Source organism: Lactuca sativa, chromosome 5 (genome assembly GCF_002870075.4).
Source record: "Lactuca sativa cultivar Salinas chromosome 5, Lsat_Salinas_v11, whole genome shotgun sequence".
NCBI classification, from domain to species: Eukaryota; Viridiplantae; Streptophyta; class Magnoliopsida; order Asterales; family Asteraceae; genus Lactuca; species Lactuca sativa.
The window spans coordinates 36,549,265-36,570,466 of NC_056627.2; the positions used below are offsets into that span (position 1 = coordinate 36,549,265).

The 21,202-nt window shown below is 35.8% G+C and overlaps 4 protein-coding genes across 4 annotated transcripts; 2 read left to right on the plus strand and 2 right to left on the minus strand.

The window, feature by feature from the left end:
* Positions 1-2,922: 2,922 nt before the first annotated feature.
* Positions 2,923-7,526, minus strand: LOC111900676 (ATP-dependent Clp protease ATP-binding subunit ClpA homolog CD4B, chloroplastic). Its single transcript, XM_023896553.3, has 9 exons — positions 7,343-7,526; positions 5,888-6,480; positions 5,677-5,792; positions 5,477-5,599; positions 5,229-5,414; positions 4,929-5,144; positions 4,633-4,850; positions 4,470-4,545; positions 2,923-4,382 (listed from the first exon to the last, which is right to left on the minus strand). Exons 2-9 carry the CDS (start codon positions 6,459-6,461, stop codon positions 3,111-3,113), a joined length of 2,781 nt encoding a protein of 926 aa, XP_023752321.1. The 5' UTR covers positions 6,462-6,480; positions 7,343-7,526; the 3' UTR covers positions 2,923-3,110.
* Positions 7,527-8,048: 522 nt separating this feature from the next.
* LOC111900721 (uncharacterized) lies at positions 8,049-14,684 on the plus strand. Its single transcript, XM_023896601.1, has 5 exons — positions 8,049-8,126; positions 8,210-8,224; positions 12,966-13,069; positions 13,179-13,878; positions 13,971-14,684. Exons 1-5 carry the CDS (start codon positions 8,049-8,051, stop codon positions 14,682-14,684), a joined length of 1,611 nt encoding a protein of 536 aa, XP_023752369.1.
* Positions 14,685-15,659: 975 nt separating this feature from the next.
* Positions 15,660-18,744, plus strand: LOC111900678 (lysM domain receptor-like kinase 3). The gene is made up of 10 exons (XM_023896555.3): positions 15,660-16,302; positions 16,402-16,599; positions 16,664-16,806; positions 16,896-16,985; positions 17,056-17,161; positions 17,265-17,416; positions 17,626-17,723; positions 17,957-18,095; positions 18,222-18,320; positions 18,431-18,744. The coding sequence occupies exons 1-10, from the start codon at positions 15,660-15,662 to the stop codon at positions 18,593-18,595; spliced, it is 1,833 nt and encodes a 610-aa protein (XP_023752323.1). The 3' UTR covers positions 18,596-18,744.
* Positions 18,745-18,813: 69 nt separating this feature from the next.
* Positions 18,814-21,000, minus strand: LOC111900677 (kinetochore protein SPC25 homolog). Its single transcript, XM_023896554.3, has 8 exons — positions 20,741-21,000; positions 20,439-20,504; positions 20,186-20,332; positions 19,951-20,064; positions 19,783-19,872; positions 19,578-19,700; positions 19,224-19,438; positions 18,814-19,054 (listed from the first exon to the last, which is right to left on the minus strand). Exons 1-8 carry the CDS (start codon positions 20,919-20,921, stop codon positions 19,043-19,045), a joined length of 948 nt encoding a protein of 315 aa, XP_023752322.1. The 5' UTR covers positions 20,922-21,000; the 3' UTR covers positions 18,814-19,042.
* Positions 21,001-21,202: the final 202 nt, after the last annotated feature.

Below are 21,202 nucleotides of genomic sequence, written 5' to 3' on the forward strand. Positions count from 1 at the left end.
AAGCTTAGTGAGTCCCCAAAATACCACATAAACACATATTAGCCACTCGAGGCTATAACTCTATGGGTCCGTGCACCCAAACTCTATGAACCCTCACGTTCTAACTCTGGGAACCTTCCGGTTCCATCTCTGTAAACATGCACAGCATAAATCACATAGACATCATGAAGTACAACACATAGCATACACATACTCTGACACATAACTCTGATTACCTACTCAAGGTAAAGTATAGTGAGAAGACTCACCTCATATATCTCGATAACCCGCGAATCCTGGAAATCACTCGTGCTCGATCCTCCGAGCTATAATCCTCCTATAACATCATACATCTCTAATTAACACTTTTACCACTAAGGTTGACTACCCCTATCAAGTCAACTCTGGTCAACTCTGGTCAACGGTCAACGGTCAACTTTGACCAGGCTCGGCGAGTGCACTAGGGCGACTCGGCGAGTCTATACGTATTCACCAACTCTCTAGGATTCTCTTTTGACACGTCGAGTACTCCCCTGACTCGACGAGTTCCACCTGGCATGAATCGCGGGGCCACCACGACTCAACTCGTCGAGTCTCAAGAACAACTCGGCGAGTCCCAGCTTGACTCAGTCCATCTGTCAACCCTCTCTAACTCTCCCTGACTCACTGAGTCGACCCTTAACTTGGCAAGACCACTCGCTGAGTGGTCAAGGTCAAACTTCATGCTACTCGCCGAGTCTGTTCTTCGGACTCGGCGAGTCCATGCCATGCACCAACTCAATCTCACTTCTGAGGTCAGATCCGCTCCAACAACTCATAGATCTGGCCCTCCCAAGCACATTCATCACGTAAAGTTCATGTCTTGGTGCTCATAACACACCCCATGTCTCATAAATGGTGTTTTGACCTCAAGCACAAAGACCCCAATCGAAAACCCCCATGGATTCATAAAAAGCTTGGACAAAGGGACACTCTGGACCTCCAAGGGTCCAGATCTAGAACCTAAATCGCTTAAGGGACCAAGGAAGCACTAGATCTAGTCACAAAAGGGCTCAATAAGCCCTAAATCAACATGAACATCAACATAACAGAGAATGGCTCGAAAATAGTACCTCAAACGTGATGTTCTGGACCTCAAATCTTCAGGAAGTGGCTCCTCTTGTTTCCCCCCCCCCCCCCCTGGCTATTGCTTCCTTTCCCTTGCTAGATAACACCTCCAAGGTCAATAATGGCTCCTTGACTTACTCCAAACGCTCAAGCTCACTAGGGTTTCTCTCAAGGGACTGGTGAGCACAAATGACGGCCATAAGGCCCTTTAAATAGGCTCCAAACCCGAGAAATTAGGGTTTCATTAAACAGCGCGGACTCGCCGAGTCCATTCCTTGGACTCGTCGAGTCCGGGCGCGAACCCGCGTCCAAATCCGCGATCATACTCGGCGAGTCTAGGCTCCAACTCGCCGAGTCTCCTCACAAATCATCAAAATAAATAGATAAATAAATATATAATACCTGGGAATCCGGGCTGTTACAGATTTATGGGAACTCGGCGAGTTGAGGAGTGAACTCGACGAGTTGAGTCAACTCGGGGCGTTGAAGAGATGACTCAGCGAGTTGGCTAGGGTTTTCTCGGTTTTCTGAAGACAGAAGGAACTCGACGAGTTGTACTGAAAAGTCTCGATTCTGTTGAGAAGGAGGAACTCAGCGAGTTGGAGGAAAACTTAACGATTTGGATCGCAATTTCACGATTCTGTAATTTATGGGAACTCGGCGAGTTGAGGAGTGAACTCGACGAGTTGAGTCAACTCGGAGCATTGACTTTGACTTTAACTTGGACCAAGTTGACCCTTAAGGGGTTATGAGTATGAAAGGGTAATTAAGGAAATCTTTTGTGTATAGGAGCTTGAGTTTGAGTTGGGTTGATTTTCGGAGCCGAGGATTTTCAGCTACTTTCCAGTATTCTAAGTGAGTTACCTTCCTGTAGAAGTGGGTCGAAGGCACCAATGTCGGCCCACTAGTAGCTGATTATAGTAGAGATTATTGTCTTTGTGATAATTGTCTGGTATGACACTATCTGTTACGCTTTATATGCTAGTATGTTATGATATTATAGGATAGTGTTAGGAGGGGTGGATTAGACCTCGTAACCGGTTTAGATATACCGGAGGGTAGGTCGGGCACCCATATATGCCTGACAGTATGGTTATGATATGTTATTATGTGGTAGTGGTAAGGGTGAAATAGACCCTGTCACCGATTGAGATAAACCGGAGGGTAGGTCGGGGACCCAGATATGCCTGACAGGGGTAGGTCGGGCACCCCGGTAGGCCTGACATAGGTAAGTTGAGCACCCAGGTATGCTCGGCAGGGTAGGTTGGGCACCCATATATGTCTGACAGTGTGTTTATTGTATGGTATGTGGTATGATGGGGGAACTCACTAAGCTTTGTGCTTACGGTTTTCGGTTTTGGTTTCATGTACTTCTTATTCGAAAGGAAAGGAGTCGGCATGATCGCAGCGCATCACACCATGATTTCTGCACATGAGATCTTTGGAAGTTATACTCTGATGTTGTTTTATTATGACATGTTTTGATTATTGATATATTGGTTTTGATATAGATTGACGCTATGGATGTTTTCAAACAATTTGTTTTATAATTATTAAACGAAAATGAAATTTTTAGTTTTAAATTTTGGAATGTTACAGAATAACATTCTAACAAAATAAAATGTAATAGAATAAAACCCTTGTAATTAAAAACTACTTTATGGGGACCAAAATATCCTTCTTTTAACGGTAGAAATCTGACGGAGTTACTCATAAGGACCAAACATCAAAAGTTTTGAAACCATAAGGACCATCGGTGAGATTTTTTAGAATTAGGGACGAAACTTTAGATTTCGAAATACCACAGTGACCATTTATGAAGTTTTGTCTTTATAATTTATAACAGACTATTAAGTTATGATTATTCGGTATCAAAAAATTCTAGTGTTTTGCAATTTTTACATAGCACATCCTAAAATAAATTACAACGATACATTATAACTAATAAAAACTAAGAAATTATAAAACATCAGAGTTCCAACAACATATATGATTTATGTTTAAAGATGGCCAGCCTTGTACGTTCACACCGAGATTGGCTCAGGCAATGCCTCCAGTGGAGCTCCACTGCTACCATTAAGAACAGTAACATTACCGTCAGAATCAACATCAACAATTACGGAATCGCCCTCCTTGATATCACGGGCAAGCATCTTTTCCGCCATGCTGTCTTCTAAAAGCCTCATGATTGCGCGTCTCAGCGGTCTCGCACCATAGCTAGGGTTATACCCTTCCTCCACAACCCGATCCCTAAACCTCTCAGTCACTTGAAGCTCAATGTCTTTACCCTTCAACCTTTCAAAAACTTCCTTCAACATTATATCAGCAATCTCTTTGACCTCGAGTTTAGTCAACTGCCTGAACACAATCATTTCGTCTAATCTGTTCAAGAATTCCGGCCGGAAATACTGTTTTAGTTCCTCCGTGACTAAACTCTTGATTCTGTTGTAACTGCTGTCCTTTTCGTCATAGTCAAGGTCAAACCCGATCCTCCGCCCACCTTTCTCGATTACACTACTTCCAACGTTTGATGTCATGATTAGAAGCGTGTTCTTAAAGTCAACCGTTCTTCCTTTACTATCGGTCAACCTTCCGTCTTCAAGGATTTGAAGCATCATGTTGAAGACGTCGGGATGAGCTTTTTCGATTTCGTCGAACAGGACAACAGTGTAGGGGCGGCGCCGGACCGCTTCGGTCAGCTGACCGCCTTCGGTGTAGCCGACGTAACCGGGAGGGGAGCCAATGAGCTTTGAGACGGTGTGGCGTTCCATGAACTCACTCATGTCGAGGCGAATCATGGCTTCTTCTGAGCCGAAGTAGTAAGCGGCTAACGCTTTCGCGAGTTCGGATTTCCCGACACCGGTGGGACCCGAGAAGATGAAACTCGCAATGGGGCGGTTGGGATTTTTTAGACCGACACGGGCGCGGCGGATGGCGCGGCTAATGGCTTTGACCGCTTCGTCTTGACCGATGATTCGTGTGTGAAGCGTCTCTTCCATTTTGAGGAGACGGTCGGATTCGTCGGTCGAGACTTTCTCGACCGGGATCCCTGTCCATGATGAGACAATGTGTTGGATGTCTGCTTCGGTTACGGTGGGGCCCTCCTCTCCCGCCTCGGTCTCCACCTTGCTCATCTCTTTGTTTTTATCCACAAGAGCAGATATCTGTGTCTTAAGGTCCATTTCTCGATCGCGTAACTCGCCAGCCTTTTCGAAGTCTTGACCACGGACAGCTTCGTTTTTCTCTTTTGTTATTTGTCTAAGTTCTTTCTCCAGCTCTCTTGCTTCTTCTGGAAGCTGATTAAAAAAAAAGATAGATCATTGATTATCGATCCATGGGGTCAAAGATGATAAAAATAATTATATACAAGAAAAAAGACGTACTTGTGCATGACGAAGTCGGACACGTGAACCAGCTTCATCGATTAAATCGATAGCTTTATCGGGAAGAAAGCGGTCGCTATTGATACATGAAAACAAAAGCATAAGAGATTATCTTTTTAATGAAGTTATATAACATATGACAATATGCAATAGATTGGAGTACCTTATGTACTGATATGACAAGTGGGCAGCAGCTACTAACGCTTCATCAGTGTATCGGAGCTTGTGGTGGATCTCATATTGTTCTCGAAGCCCTTTTAAAATCTGTATTGTCTCATCGACTATTGGCTCAGGCACTTTTACGGGCTGGAATCGTCTCTCTAATGCAGGGTCCTTCTCAATGTGTTTTCGGTATTCATCAAGGGTTGTAGCACCAATACACTGCAAGTTTTGGATAAAGATATCAGAAATAAATTTAAAAAAAAAATGTGTATCACCCTTGCATTAGATTTAACTTTCCTGCAATTCACCTCTAGCAAGAGCTGGCTTCAAGATGTTAGCAGCATCAATAGCCCCCTCTGCAGCTCCTGCTCCAATTAAAGTATGGACCTCATCAATAAATAGAATAATTTCATCACTTTGTTTGATTTCTTCCATCAGCTTCTTCAATCTCTCCTCAAACTCCCCACGATACTTTGTCCCAGCAACAAGTAGACCCATGTCTAGAGTAATCACCTGAAAAATATACCAACACAAATTAAACTTTTAATTAGGAACAAAAAAATAACATAAAAATGAAAATTTGAACTTGCAACCCACTTTCTTCCCCTCGATTGTTTCTGGAACATCCCCATTTGCAATTCTTTGGGCAAGACCTTCTGCAATAGCAGTTTTTCCAACACCAGGTTCTCCAATGAGGCAGGGATTGTTTTTTGTACGTCTTCCCAGAATTTGAGTAACTCTTTCAATTTGTGGCTGCCTTCCAACAACAGGATCCAATTTACCCTACAAAATGGAAGAAATAATTAATTAAAAAAAAATCAGTGAATAGTTAAATCATTAGTTACCTCTTCTGCTAGCTTTGTCAAATTGGTACCATATTCCTCTAGAGTTGGCATCTTGTTTCCAGAGCTCCCACCACCAACTCCAGCACCCACAGCTTCTGCACTCTCCCCAACCATTCTAATCACCTATTCAACAAGTATAAACATCGCACATAAGACAAGGGTATTTTCGGCAAATGAAAAAAAAATCTAACCACACTTACCTGTGTGCGAATGTTATTTGGGTCAGCACCTAAATTCTCAAGAACACGAGCTGCTACACCTTCACCCTCGCGAAGCAAACCAAGAAGCAAGTGCTCTGATCCAATATAATTATGACCTAAAAGAATCCATGGAGGACGAATTAACATTATTAACATTTCAAGTTTCAACATTCATGCATATTGTTTTTTTATTTATTATTATTATTATTACCTAGTTGTCGGGCTTCCTCTAGTGATAGTTCAAGAACACGCTTTGCACGAGGTGTAAATGGAATCTCAACAGCAACAAATCCACTACCTCTACCAATAATTTTTTCTACTTCAGCACGTGCATCTTTTAAATTAATTCCCATTGACTTCAAAACCTTTGCTGCTATACCAGTGCCCTCACCAATAAGACCTAATAAAATCTGCTCTGTGCCCACAAAATTATGACCAAGGCGTCTTGCCTCCTCTTGTGCAAGCATAATAACTTTGATAGCTTTTTCTGTAAAGCGTTCAAACATGGCCTTTGGCACGATTCTTGGAGCCTTTCCTTTTCCTCTCCTAATAGAGGTGGCTACTGCTACCTTTACCTTTGAGTGGAAATCATGGCTTCTGTTGACCATGTTGTCTAATGCGTTGACTCCAGGTAAACCAGAGAAAGTCCTCACCCTCATTGGAGGAGATTGTAAGCTACACATCATTTTGACTGGTCTTTTTGCATTTCCAGATCTCTTTGAATGGATCTTGTTTTCACTGGAAACTGAAGGAAAACTCGTAGATTGCACTACAACCCCCGCCATGATTGCAACACTATTAAGCCTGATGATTGGTACATGAGGTCAAAAGACTCAAAACATTTATATAAATAAGCATGAAATTCAGTTGGAAAGTCAAGAGATTAAGATTTATCATGGGAAGCCAAGTTCAAACAAGCATTCAGTGGCTTAATAACTCAGTTAGGTGAAACATTTGAGATAAAACTACACTACACTACAGGCTTCCAATTATGGGAATAAATTTCCTTCTAAAATGAGTATTTGATAATGCTAGTATGTAGAGGTTAGAATGTTTTATTAAGTAGCAATTGAAAAAATCAATTAAAATAAGAAACCAAATTGTCCCCAGTATGTGGAGAAGCAATCTAGGTATAAGCATATTTTCTTTGGGAAGCTAAACTGTTTAAGACAGCTACACCTTATCACAATCGCCCAAACTAACAGACCACAGCAAAGTTGTGAACAGTCTCAAGGCATAAGAAAACTAACAACATAATCCAGATGTAATCAATTTTTCCCTCTGAATTAGAATAGCAAAATACTCTGAACAAAAACAGCCCATCAACACAAGCACTGAGCAACATCTTTCATACAAAAACCTTTAATAGCTAATCAACATAACCAACAGCCAACAAGTTTACATGCTAAAAGTTCGGATTCGGCACTGAAATGACGAAATTATCAATCACACACTTCTTCGAATAACACCAATCAGTTCATTCACACAGCTTCAAAAACACAGAAATCCAAATCCATTCAACAAAGCCACGTACATCATCGCCATAATTGATATAAATTGTAATCGAAACCCTAAAATAGTACCGAGCATATACAGATAGATATGCCAAACACAAAATAAAATAAATAAATAAATAAATAAAACAATTAAGATTTAGATTATGTACCAAAATCACTTGAACGAGATAGGAGAAATTCGTGTTTCGTTTGGAAGCGAAGATTCTGATAATCGGCTGCTGGAGATCCGCCGGATTGAAGAAATGTGGATGATAACAGGAGGTGGGTCTATATCTTCTTCTCCAAACTATCTCGCATATTTGATTATTTCGACACGCAATTCCACCCGGTGTAAAACGAGGATAAAATCACTTAGAATGCTATCGTTACGGTGCTGCTCTGTTAATACTACATCACAGGCCGTTGGATTATATGGATAAAATTGCAAAAATGTTAAAAAAAAATATGTGATTTTTGTCAAAAATGTTTAGTGATAGGTCCAATTTTAGATTTTTTTTTTATTTTGGTCTCTATATATTTAAAAAGACAATTATACCTTTATAATTATATTTTTCATTTTTATATTTATATTAATGGTTTTAACTAATTGAAAATAAAACAGGGTCCACCAACCCCACACCTCTCCTTCTCCTATTCACCCCACACCTCTTAACCCTACATTACCGGAAATATCCTTAGAATAACAGTCCAAACCCTAGTTTCTAGAATTTATGTAAAAGTTTGAATCCATAAACACCCATAACACATTTCCCTTCGTCTATTCAAGCTATTACGGCTTCTCCATGTCCTGATTTGTAATTGTAAAGCTCAGCTGAGTTTAAAACATTACTAAATGGAGAATACCAACCTGCAACAATGGCGATTTTGTTGAAACTTGCAGATGAGACAAGACATCTATGGTTTGTGCCTTTGATTCTCGATTACCATGAATTTGTAAACAATGTGGGTCGATTATTTCTTTTCCGAATACAAAATGCTTGATGCTTACTGCTAATGATTTTGTTTCTAATTTTCAGGTGAGTCTTGTTAGGGTTAGCAAGTGTCGATATTGTGTGTGTGTATATTGAGTCTAAACCTACAACTAGAGACACTTGATATCGATTTTCAAAATTGTGTGTGCCTTATGATAAACAAGCATCGGCAACGTTGATGAACAAGCGTGGCATGGTGGTGATGAACAAATAGGATGGAGATGGTAGGATAGACTAATTGTGGTTGCTAGGGGAAATAAGGTGGTAGGGTATGTGGAAGAAAGGATCAATTCAGAAGAGAAGTAGAAAAAGGGCGATAGATCACCATCGCAAACTTGTTGCTATTTTCCTAGGAAATCTACAAGTCGAGAAAAAATGGAAGAATGTGGGACCGATTTTTGATCTTGATCTAAAGTGTTCCTCGTCTATATTTCTTTTAATTAACATTTGCATTGATCAAAGGAGAAGAAGGAAGTGTGGGATAATTTGAGTGTGTGTATACGTTTTGAGTGTATTTGTGTGTGTGTGTGTTTGTGTTTTCTTAATATTGGAAGAGAAAGAGATAGATTATGTGGAATAAGGAGGTGGGGTACGGTATGATTTGTGAGGGGTGGGTGAGTGAGTTTTCTTTTTTGGTATTATTAAAATTGAAATTAAAGGAATATAATCAAATGAAATTATTAAAAAAAATCAGTTAGAGGCATACTCGTCATTTCATATAGGGTATGGATCAAAACCATAAAAAATATGACAACCATAGGGACCAAAACCACACAAGGTATCTAAAATTGGACCATCGTTGCACCACTAAGCTTTTTTGGACCAAAACTACATAATTTTGACAAACACGGGGACCATTTTTGCATTGTCATTTCGAAATCTAGAATCTCTAAATAATCTTTCAACTAAATTTCAACATTGGTCCTTGTGGTTTTAAAAAGTTTCTTCAAACGTTTCTTATGAAAATTTTCTTGCATGAATGTTCCCTAATTGTGGAATTTGTATCGTCACCGGTCCTTATGACCAACGAGTGGCGGAGGCAGTGTATGTTGAGTGGGATGTATGGCCCTATTTGGATATATCGCCACCGTCAGTCTCATTGAAAATTCGGATTTCTTTTTTATCGCATATCTTGTAACTCTTTCTTTCTTCTACTTTTCCAAAAAATAAAAAACACCCTCAAATGACCCCACCCTCTTCACTTCTCAAAAGTTTAACTTAGCTTTCTCCTAGATAAGAGCTTGCTGGAAAAAGAACAGGCCAAATCATTGGAAGCTACAACTTGCATTTGTTTGTTGGAATCGATACAATAAAACTCCTTAGACCATCTCCAACCTACTCTCATTTTTCCCCCAAAAAATGGAGTAAAAATGGGGTAAATAGTGTTTCATCTTCAACCCTACTCCATTTTTACCCCAAAAAAAATATATTTCATTCTTATAATTTATATGAATTGTCAAGCACACCCCATCTATTAATTTGGTTGCAACAAATATATGATCTATATTTTTTTCATTACAATAATATTAAGTAAATAAGATTATATTTATAATACGTAATTATAAGCTTTTGTAAAATACGTTATTGTGTTTTAAATTTTCAATATGTATTTAAATTTTAATATGAATTTGAAAAACAAAAAACAAACTTTATATTTATAATTAATTAATATAATTTAATATATAGCATAGTATTATAAGTATTAAATATTACATTTAAATAACAATTAGTAGATAAAAAAAACCAGAAATGTGTAAATATATCAAATGAGGGACTAAAACCGACAACTCAAAATTTATCCCCATTTTGGGGGGAAATGAATAGTATAACACCAAATATGGTGTTATACTATTCATTTCCCCCAAAATAGGGGAATAAATGGGATAAAATTGGAGAGAAATGGAGGAAGAAATAGAGGAAAAAATGAAGAATGAGAATGGGTTGTAGACGCTCTTAGGCTATGGGGTATGTTCACGGGTGAACATCACTCCACATCATCATCAATCCATTTTCACAATACATTCGATATTGGTTGGAAATGGTGTTCATTAGTAAACAACTAGTGAAGAGCCAATGAGAATGCATTCAATTTGGAGCTAACCAATCAAAAATTTTGTAAACATCCATGAAGCTAGTTACTCTACGTCACAACTACACCCATTGGGGCGGTGTTCACACGTGAACATCCCCTCCACGTAGATGTTTACACCCATAAACACCCCCGTACCCATGGACTTATATGTTTTTTTATTAATTGAAAAAGGTTATTAGTTACTTGGCGTTTTTTTTGGATAAAATAATAATTAAGCGAAGATTTTAATGACTTTTTTTATTGCTTTGATGAATGATTAATTGTTTGTTAAATTTGATTTTTATTATTATTAATTTAAATTTATGATAATATCTTAGTGGTTCGATAGATATGTATAAAAAGAAGAAATGGTTAAGTAGTTTTGTTTTTTTATGCATAAACAACCAAATGGATAAGTTATATGACTAATTGTAAACTTAAGTTAAATAGGCATTGATTTATCAAACTAATCTAATCAAAATGTTCTATAAAACCATTTCTCAAGTGAGCAAGTGATGTGTCTTTGTAAATTTTAATTGTAAAATGACATTTAGTTATGTGTCCTTGTAGAAAATATTACCAATCGTTTTTTAGTTATATGGCATCGTAGATTTCAACTGTAAAATGACATTCAGTTAAAAGTTTTAATGGTATTCTATTTTTTAGTTTTTTATTAATTTACACGGTTAATAATCAACTGTACACATTACTTGACCTCCAGATCCACCATTGTGACCAAGTCTCTTGGGTTAATAGCATTAAGTAGTAAGAGGACCAAATGGAATGTCTAAAATACCCTCTATCCTTATACCCCCTTTATCTCTTCATCGTTTCAGTGCCTTTATTTCTAAAAAGCGTTAGGCGTGACTTGGCGGCAATATCAAACTCCAAACTTTTATAAATGGTGGACCTCATGGTGAGAAACGTCATTATTAAGAGGTGACCTAAGCCGACAATTTTGTATATAATTAATTATTTTATATATATATATATATATATATATATATATATATATATTCCACTATTATTTATTTTTATATAAATATATGACTTAAGATGACATTTTATTAAAACGTATTGTCAAATACAAACTCTAGAGCCATGGCACGTCATGACAAATTTTTTAGAACCTTGGTTTATGATGATTAGAGCGGCTTGATTAGTTTTGAAATCGTGAGATATTTAGGGAGGATGTTTATTAACCAAAAAAATAAAAATTTTATTTTCTATTTATGGAGCATGTTTATTTTTAGAATTTTGAGTTGTAGGATCTAAGAATTGCAATTTTTAGTTTCAATTGTCATATTTAATAGGATTACCTATTTCAGTTAACAATTGACAAATTTAATATTATTTGAGGTATATAGCTAAATGTTAGGTTATTGTTTATTTATTTATTAGGAAATTCCTATTTTCATTATCTTATTATTATTTGTCATAAAATATGTAACTGTATAATAACAAACTATTTAACTTATTAATATTTCCTCTTTTAAGTTTCAAGATTAAAGTAATCAAGGTCCAACCAAAGGGCTTCTAGCCCAGCGGTATCCGGTGGTGTCCTCCCTCCTTGAGGTCGAGGGTTCAAGTCCCGTCGTGGACATAAGTGGAATTAGGTGTTAGTTTAGGTATAGATTATATATTTGTATTTGCCGGTTCAAAAAAAAAGTAATCAAGGTCCAATTAAATAAAACTATAGCCAATTAGGCATGATGTCAAAACTCAAAAGGTTGGCCGAATCAAATAAATCAACTACACCTAAGGCCAATTAAGTGCTTAGAGCATCTTAAATTGTCCTAGTTAATAGAATAAATTAAGATATAGCAACAATAACAGTATACCTTTATAATCATATTTAATACATTAAGTATTTATAAATTAAAAAAAAAATGGGTGGTAAAATGTTGACAGACCATACATAAGAGTATCAATATTATATTAAGACTCTTTTTGACATGTGTAATCTAATTTATTTTCGAAGTTTATTATAATCTAGTTTTGATAAGACCATAAAAATATATTATCGAAATTTATAAATTAGTTTTTTGAAAAGCAAGTTGAGATAGTTTATCTATGGGAAAATTTTATATATATCCTTCCAAACTCTAAAAATTACTTCAATATCCTTATAAACTTTGATATTACGTGTATATCCCTCTTAAACTATAAAAATTACATCAATATCCAAAATCAATTTTTAATTAGAATTATATCAATTTTTATTAGTTTTTTATATCTAATATTCAAAATCATTTATTAGTTTACCAATTTACCCTTTCATAATTAAATCTCAAACCACCCTTTCTTAATTAATTGACAGACTAAATCATGTAACATATTGCACATTCCTATATGTTAATTGATAAAGCCCCTTTAATATTGGAATCAGCCTTCGTGAACGTATCTCGTCTCCACGTTGTGAGCGTATCTCGTCTCCAGGCTAATCAGTTCGTCAGGTCGCATTAAGCAGTTCGACAGGTCACATTAATCACAGTAGGTATGCCATCTTGTTTGAAGTAATTCTAATTTGCACTAGATTAGCTTTGCATTCGTTTATTATCTGCGTTGGGTTAATTTTGGTTGACAAAAAATAGAGTTTCTTTTCAATCTATTGTTATCGCTGCATCTTAATCACAACAAGTCTGTCAACTTGTTTGAAGTAATTGTAATTTTCATTAGATTAACTTTGCATTATGTATCTACATTGATTACTTTTGGTCCACAAAACAGAGTTTCTTCTCCATCTCTTGCTATTGTTGTATTCGATTAATTTTGATGGATGATGAGGTTGACACACTGAGATGGGAGATTGGTGATCACTCCCCAATAATTGAGTAAGTATCTACAATAATTCTAACAATCAAATCATTTTTACCTACAAGATGGATGATATTTTATGTTTCCTATTTATTTCATTAACTTATTTTCCTTTGTGGTTATCAGGCAAATAACATGGAAATACAAGCTTAAACTGAAATATGTAGGCTTTTTTCGATTTGCCAGGAACTCATGTAGGCAAGTGTATTGTTTCGGTTTTAGAAAAACTCTCTATATAGACATATTCTCATACAACTTGAATCAACTAGTTGAAGAAGTGAAAAAACATTATCCATCAAAAGACGATATTGTTTTGTCAATAGTCTTTATCGATAAGCATGCAAAAGAACAATGTTTTATTAAACTGGATTCTGATGAAAACTTCATTGTGATGCTTAACATGTATGAGGAGGAGAAAGAAGTAATAATTTATGCGACGAATGGAAAAATTACACAACAAAGGGATAAACCATCTAGTGTCGAAGATCAATTTAGTGAGGAATCGGATGATGAAAATGATTCAGACTCAAATTGTCCAAGTGAAGAAAGCTATCATAGTCGTTATAGTTCCGATAATGAATATGAGCTTCTAAATTATGATTTCAAAATCGATACATATAGAAATAAAAGTCAAGTTATGAAAGTGAATTCTAAATTTCCAAATGTGATTGCTTTTAGAAGAGCTTTAAACCACTACGCTATAACAAATGAATTTCAATATGTCATTGAAAAAAGTGATTTGACACAACTTACGGCATGTTGTGAAGATAAAAAGTGTGAGTGGAGAATCCATGCTTCTCATACTCAAGATGAAGTTACTTTTGAAGTAAGTATACATTTCAAGAAATACTACATTAGTACATTTATTGACATGATTATTTTCTTAACATGATTATATGTTTATATGCAATTTTGTAGGTTAAGAAATTTGTAGAAACTCATTCTTGTATTCGAAGCAACAAGTGTGGTAACAAACATGCAACTCAAGGATGGATAAGTGAGGTTGTAACCGACAAGCTAAAATCTGATGGTGATGTATCTCCTGCCAACCTAAAAAAGTGGCTTATGCAAATCTACAATGTTGACGTACCATATATGAGAGTCTTTAGAGGAAGAGAACAAGCTTATAGTGATATGCATGGAAAGTGGGATGACTCTTACGTACATATATATGATTTCAAACAGGAACTTGAACAAAGAAACCATGGAAGTGTTGTGGAGATTGATTTGCAGACAGTGGGTGACAAGAAACTTATCTTACGCTTTTTTATATCACTAAATGCATACTCTAAGGGGTTTCTTGCTGGTTGTCGTCCTTACATTGGGATTGATGCTTGTCATTTGAAGGGGAAATTTAATGGTGTGCTAGCCGCTGCCCCAATTATTGATGGTAATAATGGCATGTTTCCGGTAGCATATGGTGTGCTTGAGTCTAAGAATACAAAATCATGGACTTGGTTTCTTAAGTCACTACAAAAGGCAATCGGTACACCAAACGGTAACTCCTCTGATATGCAAAAAGGATTGGAAGTAGCTATTACACAAGTTTATCCTAATGTTGAGCATCGTGAGTGCATAAGACATTTATATAGCAACTTCAAGAAACACTTTAGATGTGACTATTTGATGTAATTTTTATAGTTTTAGAGGGATATACACGTAATATCAAAGTTTATAAGGATATTGAAGTAATTTTTAGAGTTTGGAAGGATATATATGAAATGTTCCCTTTATTTATAAGCTAAAACTCTACATAACCTAATTAGTATAACCATCTTTACACCTTGCTCAACCTTCTAACTAAACTATTTTAACACCTTTAAGCAACTTCGCACCAGAGCAAAAAGCCAAGCACACAAGTTTCTTCAAAATCATACGTATTTGAGCTCATAACATTTTTTATGTTAATATATGTTTGAAATAATCGGTAATTAAATTCCAAAAAGCAAACAAGCCCAAACTAGTGTTCAACCCAAACCAAAGTTAAGCATATACCATGGCATAAACCCATTATTTTATAAACTGAACCTCGGCCCCACAAATCATGGGCCCATATAAGCATCATCTCAATTCTGGAGATCCTCCAAACCTTTTCTCATGATTGTAGGAGGAACTCCCAATGATGATGGAGATTTATGCCGGCCATGCATTATATATATATATATATATATATATATATATATATATATATATATATATATATATATATATATATATATATATATATATATATATATATATATATATATATATATATTGGAATTTCTCTTTGTCATTATCACATCATGCCAACGAGTACAGTTGAATTATTTCAAGAAAATGGTTTGATATTGACTATGTCAAAAAGTCATAAGTAGATAAATGAGTAAAACAAATAAAACAAATTTTGATCATATAGATAATAAATGGAGAAAAATAAACATCCAAGAATTCGGGGTCTAATAATATTTTTATATTGAATTAAGTCGTTTATTTGTATTAGATCACAAAGAGACAGTCTTTAGCTTCCTCTAACTAGATGACAAACGTGTGACTACAAAGTGTAGCCGTTTTACTTATACTACTCTGCATGTCCAACAATTCCATTTTGCTTCCTGAAAATTTGTCATGGCCTCATCCTCTCACTTTCTTTATGTTAGTTTGTTCATCGTTTCATTCACACAAGTTCTTCCCCTCAATGTGGTCATAAAATCAACATTTATGTACCCACTAACTTGTTCTAATTATACTCGTACATGCAATTCATATCTATACCACATCTCCAAAGGTCAAAATCTCAAACAAATAAGCTCTTTGTACTCTGTCAACACCTCCAAAATCACACCCATAAACCACAATTCAAATATCGATTATCTTGTTTCAGTTCAGTGTTCTTGTAAGAAAGACAACAGCAGCAGTGATGGATACTACTTGTATGATACGGTTTATAAACAGAAACCTGCAAGAGAGAGTGTTGAGTATATATCAAATGAGTATTATAGTGGGCAAGTATGGAATGTTAGTGGAGAAAATGAAGAACTTAATGTACGTCTTGTTTGTGGGTGTTTGGAAAACGAATCTAACAAAGAAGTTGTCACGTACACAGTCCAATCTGGGGACACTATGCTTGCAATTTCTAAGCTTTTGTCAGCAAAAGAGGTTGAAGTTGAGAACATGAATAGGGTTTTGACTAAAGATCCTAATTCTATAGATATTGGGTGGGTACTTTTCGTACCACAGGAGAAAAACAAGATCCGAGATTCAAAGCCACGTGAGTATATATATATATATACTATATATATTCAACTCATCTCAGCTATTAGTGTTTATTGAGTCATTGACTTTAAGCTTATACTGTTGTATATATCAGGGAAGATGAAGGCTTGGATGATAATCGTTTTTATTGTGTTAGCTCTTGTTCTGGTTCTCGTGGTATTATCGTTGTTGTTTCTTTTTAAAAAAAGACAGGATCATGGAATCAAGAAAGATGAACCAAAGTCTATGAGAACGAACCTAAATGCTGAGAAAAAAAGCCTGGAAGATCACTTTTTAAATATAGACATGGAAGGTTAGTTGAATGTTAAAGAAAAAAAGAAAAACATTTTTTTTATTATTTTATATGGGTGATGCAGAGGCAACAACAAGCATCGAGTCTGAAAAACCGGTGATAATTAGTCTGGAGGAGATTGAGGAGGCTACAAATAATTTTGACCAAGCTAGGAAAATAGGAGAAGGTGGATTTGGTAAAGTGTACTTTGGAATAATAAGAGGAAGGGTATGACATTTATAATATGTAACACAATTTTTTTTTCCTTTTTTACATATTAATCTAACATTAACATTGCTTATTTATATGTCTAACAGGAAGCTGCGATAAAGAAAATGAGATCTAGCAAGTCAAAGGAGTTCTTTGCAGAGCTCAAGGTTCTTTGTAGGATACATCATAATAATGTGGTAAGAAGTTCATTTTTAAATCAAAAAGTTAAATGACTATTTTGACCAAACTTTTGTCTTTGCTCTGTAGGTGCAACTACTGGGATATGCAAGTGGTGACAGCCATCTTTATTTGGTGTATGAGTATGTGCAAAATGGAACACTTAGCGAACATCTTCAGGACCCTTTGCTAAAAGGTAAACCTTATTTGGATATATTTATATATAATTTATATAAGATAAAAAAGTGGATTCAATGCTTTTCGTTTGTTAAATATTCTAAAAAATCACAAAGTGACAGGTCATCAGCCACTCTCATGGACAGCAAGAGCAAACATTGCGCTTGATGCTGCTAGGGGAATCGAATACATTCATGATCATACAAAGGCACGCTATGTTCATAGAGATATTAAGACAAGCAATATACTTCTTGACTTGGGACTTAAAGCAAAGGTGAAAAAGTCAATAAAGGGTATTTTGGTCATTTTATATGGTTTACATTCCGATTACTTTGAAAGAATGCCATTCAATTCCTGCCAACCAAAATCATGGCAGATTATAGTCCCAAAACATTCAGCAAATTAAGCTATGAGCATATACTTGCCTTTTTTGTTATTAGAATTCCATGATTTGAAGGATGAGTTGTTGATGATGATATGTAGGTTGCAGATTTTGGTCTAACCAAGTTTGTGGAACGTGCAAATGAAGAGGATTTCATAGCCACAAAAGTTGTGGGTACCCCTGGATATCTAGCTCCTGAGTATGTTTAATTTGTTGCACGATGATATGCATATATATATATATATATATATATATATATATATATATATATATATATATATATATATATATATATATATATATATATATATATATATATATATATATATATAAGTAAATTTAGTGAAATTCACAGTTGGGTATAGTTTATGGTTAATTAGTCATTTGGTTATTGTCGTGACAATGACTTGTTGTTCAATTTGGTTATGAAAGGTCGATATGTGAAATGCAAACCACATCAAAAACCGATGTATTTGCATTTGGTGTGGTTCTAGCAGAGCTGATAACAGGTCAGCAAGCACTTGCACGTGATAAGCACGATCCAAAGAAGCTCAAGACACTAGTTGCAGTGGTAAGTCAAAGTATAATGTTCCTAAAGTTTGTTTTTTTTTTTTTTTTAAATATAAACACGTTTATAACGATTATTCACATCAAAATCAAATTGACGATTAGCTATTTTCTCTGCCAAAATGACCAGTTCCGTGCAATATTTCAAGATCAAGATTCAGGAGCTGCATTGGAAGCTCAAATTGACACCAATCTAAAGGGAAGTTACCCTATTGAAGAAGCGAATAAGGTTGGTAGATTGGAATTCATGAATATTTTGTTAAAACGTAAGGGTAAAATGATGATTTAACATATCTTATCTTATCTTATTAAATAATAACAAAAGTTTACCCTTGTCAGATGGCAGAAACAGCTATGTTATGCTTGAGTGAAGATCCTTGTAATAGACCAGAGATGCGCAATGTTGTGACAATGTTGGCCCAAATTGTGATGAGCTCCATAGAATGGGAAGCATCACTGGGTGGAACCAGCCAGGTTTTTAGTGGCTTGTTCAATGGAAGATGATGAAACAAACACAATTCGATTCCTTTTGAATGTTGATAGATATAAACATCAGTTATGACAAAACAGAATGTAAACAGTGTCCATAGATCATATTATGCATCTGGGAAACATCAAACACTTGATGTATCTCTATTCTTTTGTCATAACAAGTAATGAATCGATATTCGGTAGCTACAATTCACGAGCGTAGATGCATCTTTTTACAAACAATTGCAGTCTTATGATGAAAGCAGAAGATGGTTTTGTATAAATAACGATTAATTATAACAATCACTAAATGCAACAAATATTGCATTTGTCAACTCCTTATACCCTAAAAAATATTTTTAATTACAAGCAAACAATAGAGTTTGCCACCAATTACACGAGTTAAAAGATACCATTTTTGGCTAACACACATAAAAACAAGCAAGTCACACTGTAATGAACAAACAGCAACCTTCATCTTCATTTCTTTGCCTGCCAGATTCATTAAACACATTTGATCAGCAAAGGGTATTTTCGTCCTTTTACATTCCAATTCCTTTAACAAATTTGTAAACCAAACAGAAAACTACAAGAGAATTGCATTCCATATCCCACCAACCAAACACATGTAAAGTCTCTCATTATAATTTCATATTTGTACCTTAAACCGTGGGGATTGGCGGCGGCGTAGAGATGAAGCAGATCCAGGGGACTGAAATGACGATTGTACCCCTTGAACACGTCTGGCTTTCCTGGTTTCTCTAGAGTCATCCTCCTCCATTGCACTTCCACTATCAGTGGAGACTGAAGAAAATGGGGCAGACATTGATATAAAAGAAGTTTCTTGCGGATGAACACCAGTTTCAGTTAAATTTTCTGCAAAAAAACAATAATACATCACAACATACCCCTACCCCCAATGGAAGTGACAAAAGAATGGAATGGAATGAGCCATTCCATTCCATTCCTTCCCCAATTCCATTATACCAGAGAGTGTAAAAGATAAGGTCAATACCAACTGCTGAAACCTCTTGAAATTTTGCTCTCATAGTTCTAACAAAACGATACAAGCCATTAGTAGCATTAAGTTCATGGATCAACTTTTTCACCTCACTCACATTTGGATGACAATCAAGCACTAAACACAACAAATGCAAAGTCAGTATAATTTTCATCACACTAGAGATCATAATACATAATGCATGCATTACTTTACTTACAAGAATAAATATCATTCTCAAGGCGAATAGTGAAGTAATACTCTTCATTTGGATTCTTTTTATTTATGTTGCTGAAGATAAACTTTATACCTGAAAGAATTATATTACAAGTAAGATGAGCTCTCATTTCTCCTCACACAATAAAATCATATCAAGAAACTTATGTACCATGTCCTGTTTCGATTCTGAATCCAAGCACCCTATTGTACCAAGAAATCGCCTCTTCAATTTCTTCTCTACGTTCTGCATCTTGACTATGCTTTTCTTCATTTTCTTTCAGAGCTTTTAACCAAAGAGTATTATTATAAAGAATGATTATTAGAATGAATCATCACTACATTGTGATACAAATATATTAGATGGCAAATTAATTACAAAGTACTACAGAATACAAAAAGAATACCTTCGAAAGACTCTGATATGATTGCTGCAAATTCATCCTTTCTGGTTCTCTGATCAGCCACAATTTTCTTATGTTCTTCAAGTCTGGCTTTTGTAGCAGAAATGGAGTCTGCTATGGCCATCTTTTTTGCCTCTTTCCGGGTCTTCACTAAATATCCATTAGTGTAGCTTTGTTACTTTAACTCAACCATCATTTAACCACTTATATAACATTAAAACGAAATCATAGCACTGTTACTCATATGAGGGAATACCAGAAAGAGCTTTCACTAAATCGTCCTCCACCGCCCTCAGTTGAGCTTTGAGCTTTCCTATCTTGTCTGAAACAACCACATTGAAGATTAGCTCCATGTATGCTTCTTTAAACAACTATATTTAGGATGTATATACCCCCCACCCCTATTTGTATGGTCGGATTTTACGAGTATTCTACTATACGAAAATAACCCTAGTTTTTTATGTTAATCAACGTTAGAATCTAACACCAAATCGCACACACCATTCGGAAAAGCCTCAAGTGTTCGCTCAATTTAAGATTTCTAGAAGATAAATTCACCTTGATTTAACACAGTTTCCTGGGCGTCGAACTTGATTGACTGCAGAGATTTGCGCAATGAAAGAACGGCGGCTTCTTGCCTCCGCTGATGAATCTCAATTTCTTTGTCGGTAATCAGTCGCAGTTCCGCCATTTTAGCCCTGATATCACGATCTCCTACTCTTCCCGCCTGCATCGTCATCTGCAGATCTATGTGTGTTGTGTATGTGGGATAGGTTTTGAAACGGGGAGTTTTCACATTTCGCAATTTCGCATAGCCCGCCGTTTTGCTTTATTTGTTTTTTCAAAATGGAAAATTGCTGTAGAGCCCCTGGAACTTTTCTGTGGAGCTCCGTGCTACACCTTAACAACTTTTTAGTACAAATGAAACTCCAAACTTCATTTTAACCAAGTTTGGCCACCTTTTGTGTGAAATTTTTGGTAGGAAACTTATGATATCAAATAAATATGTATTTTAAAAGA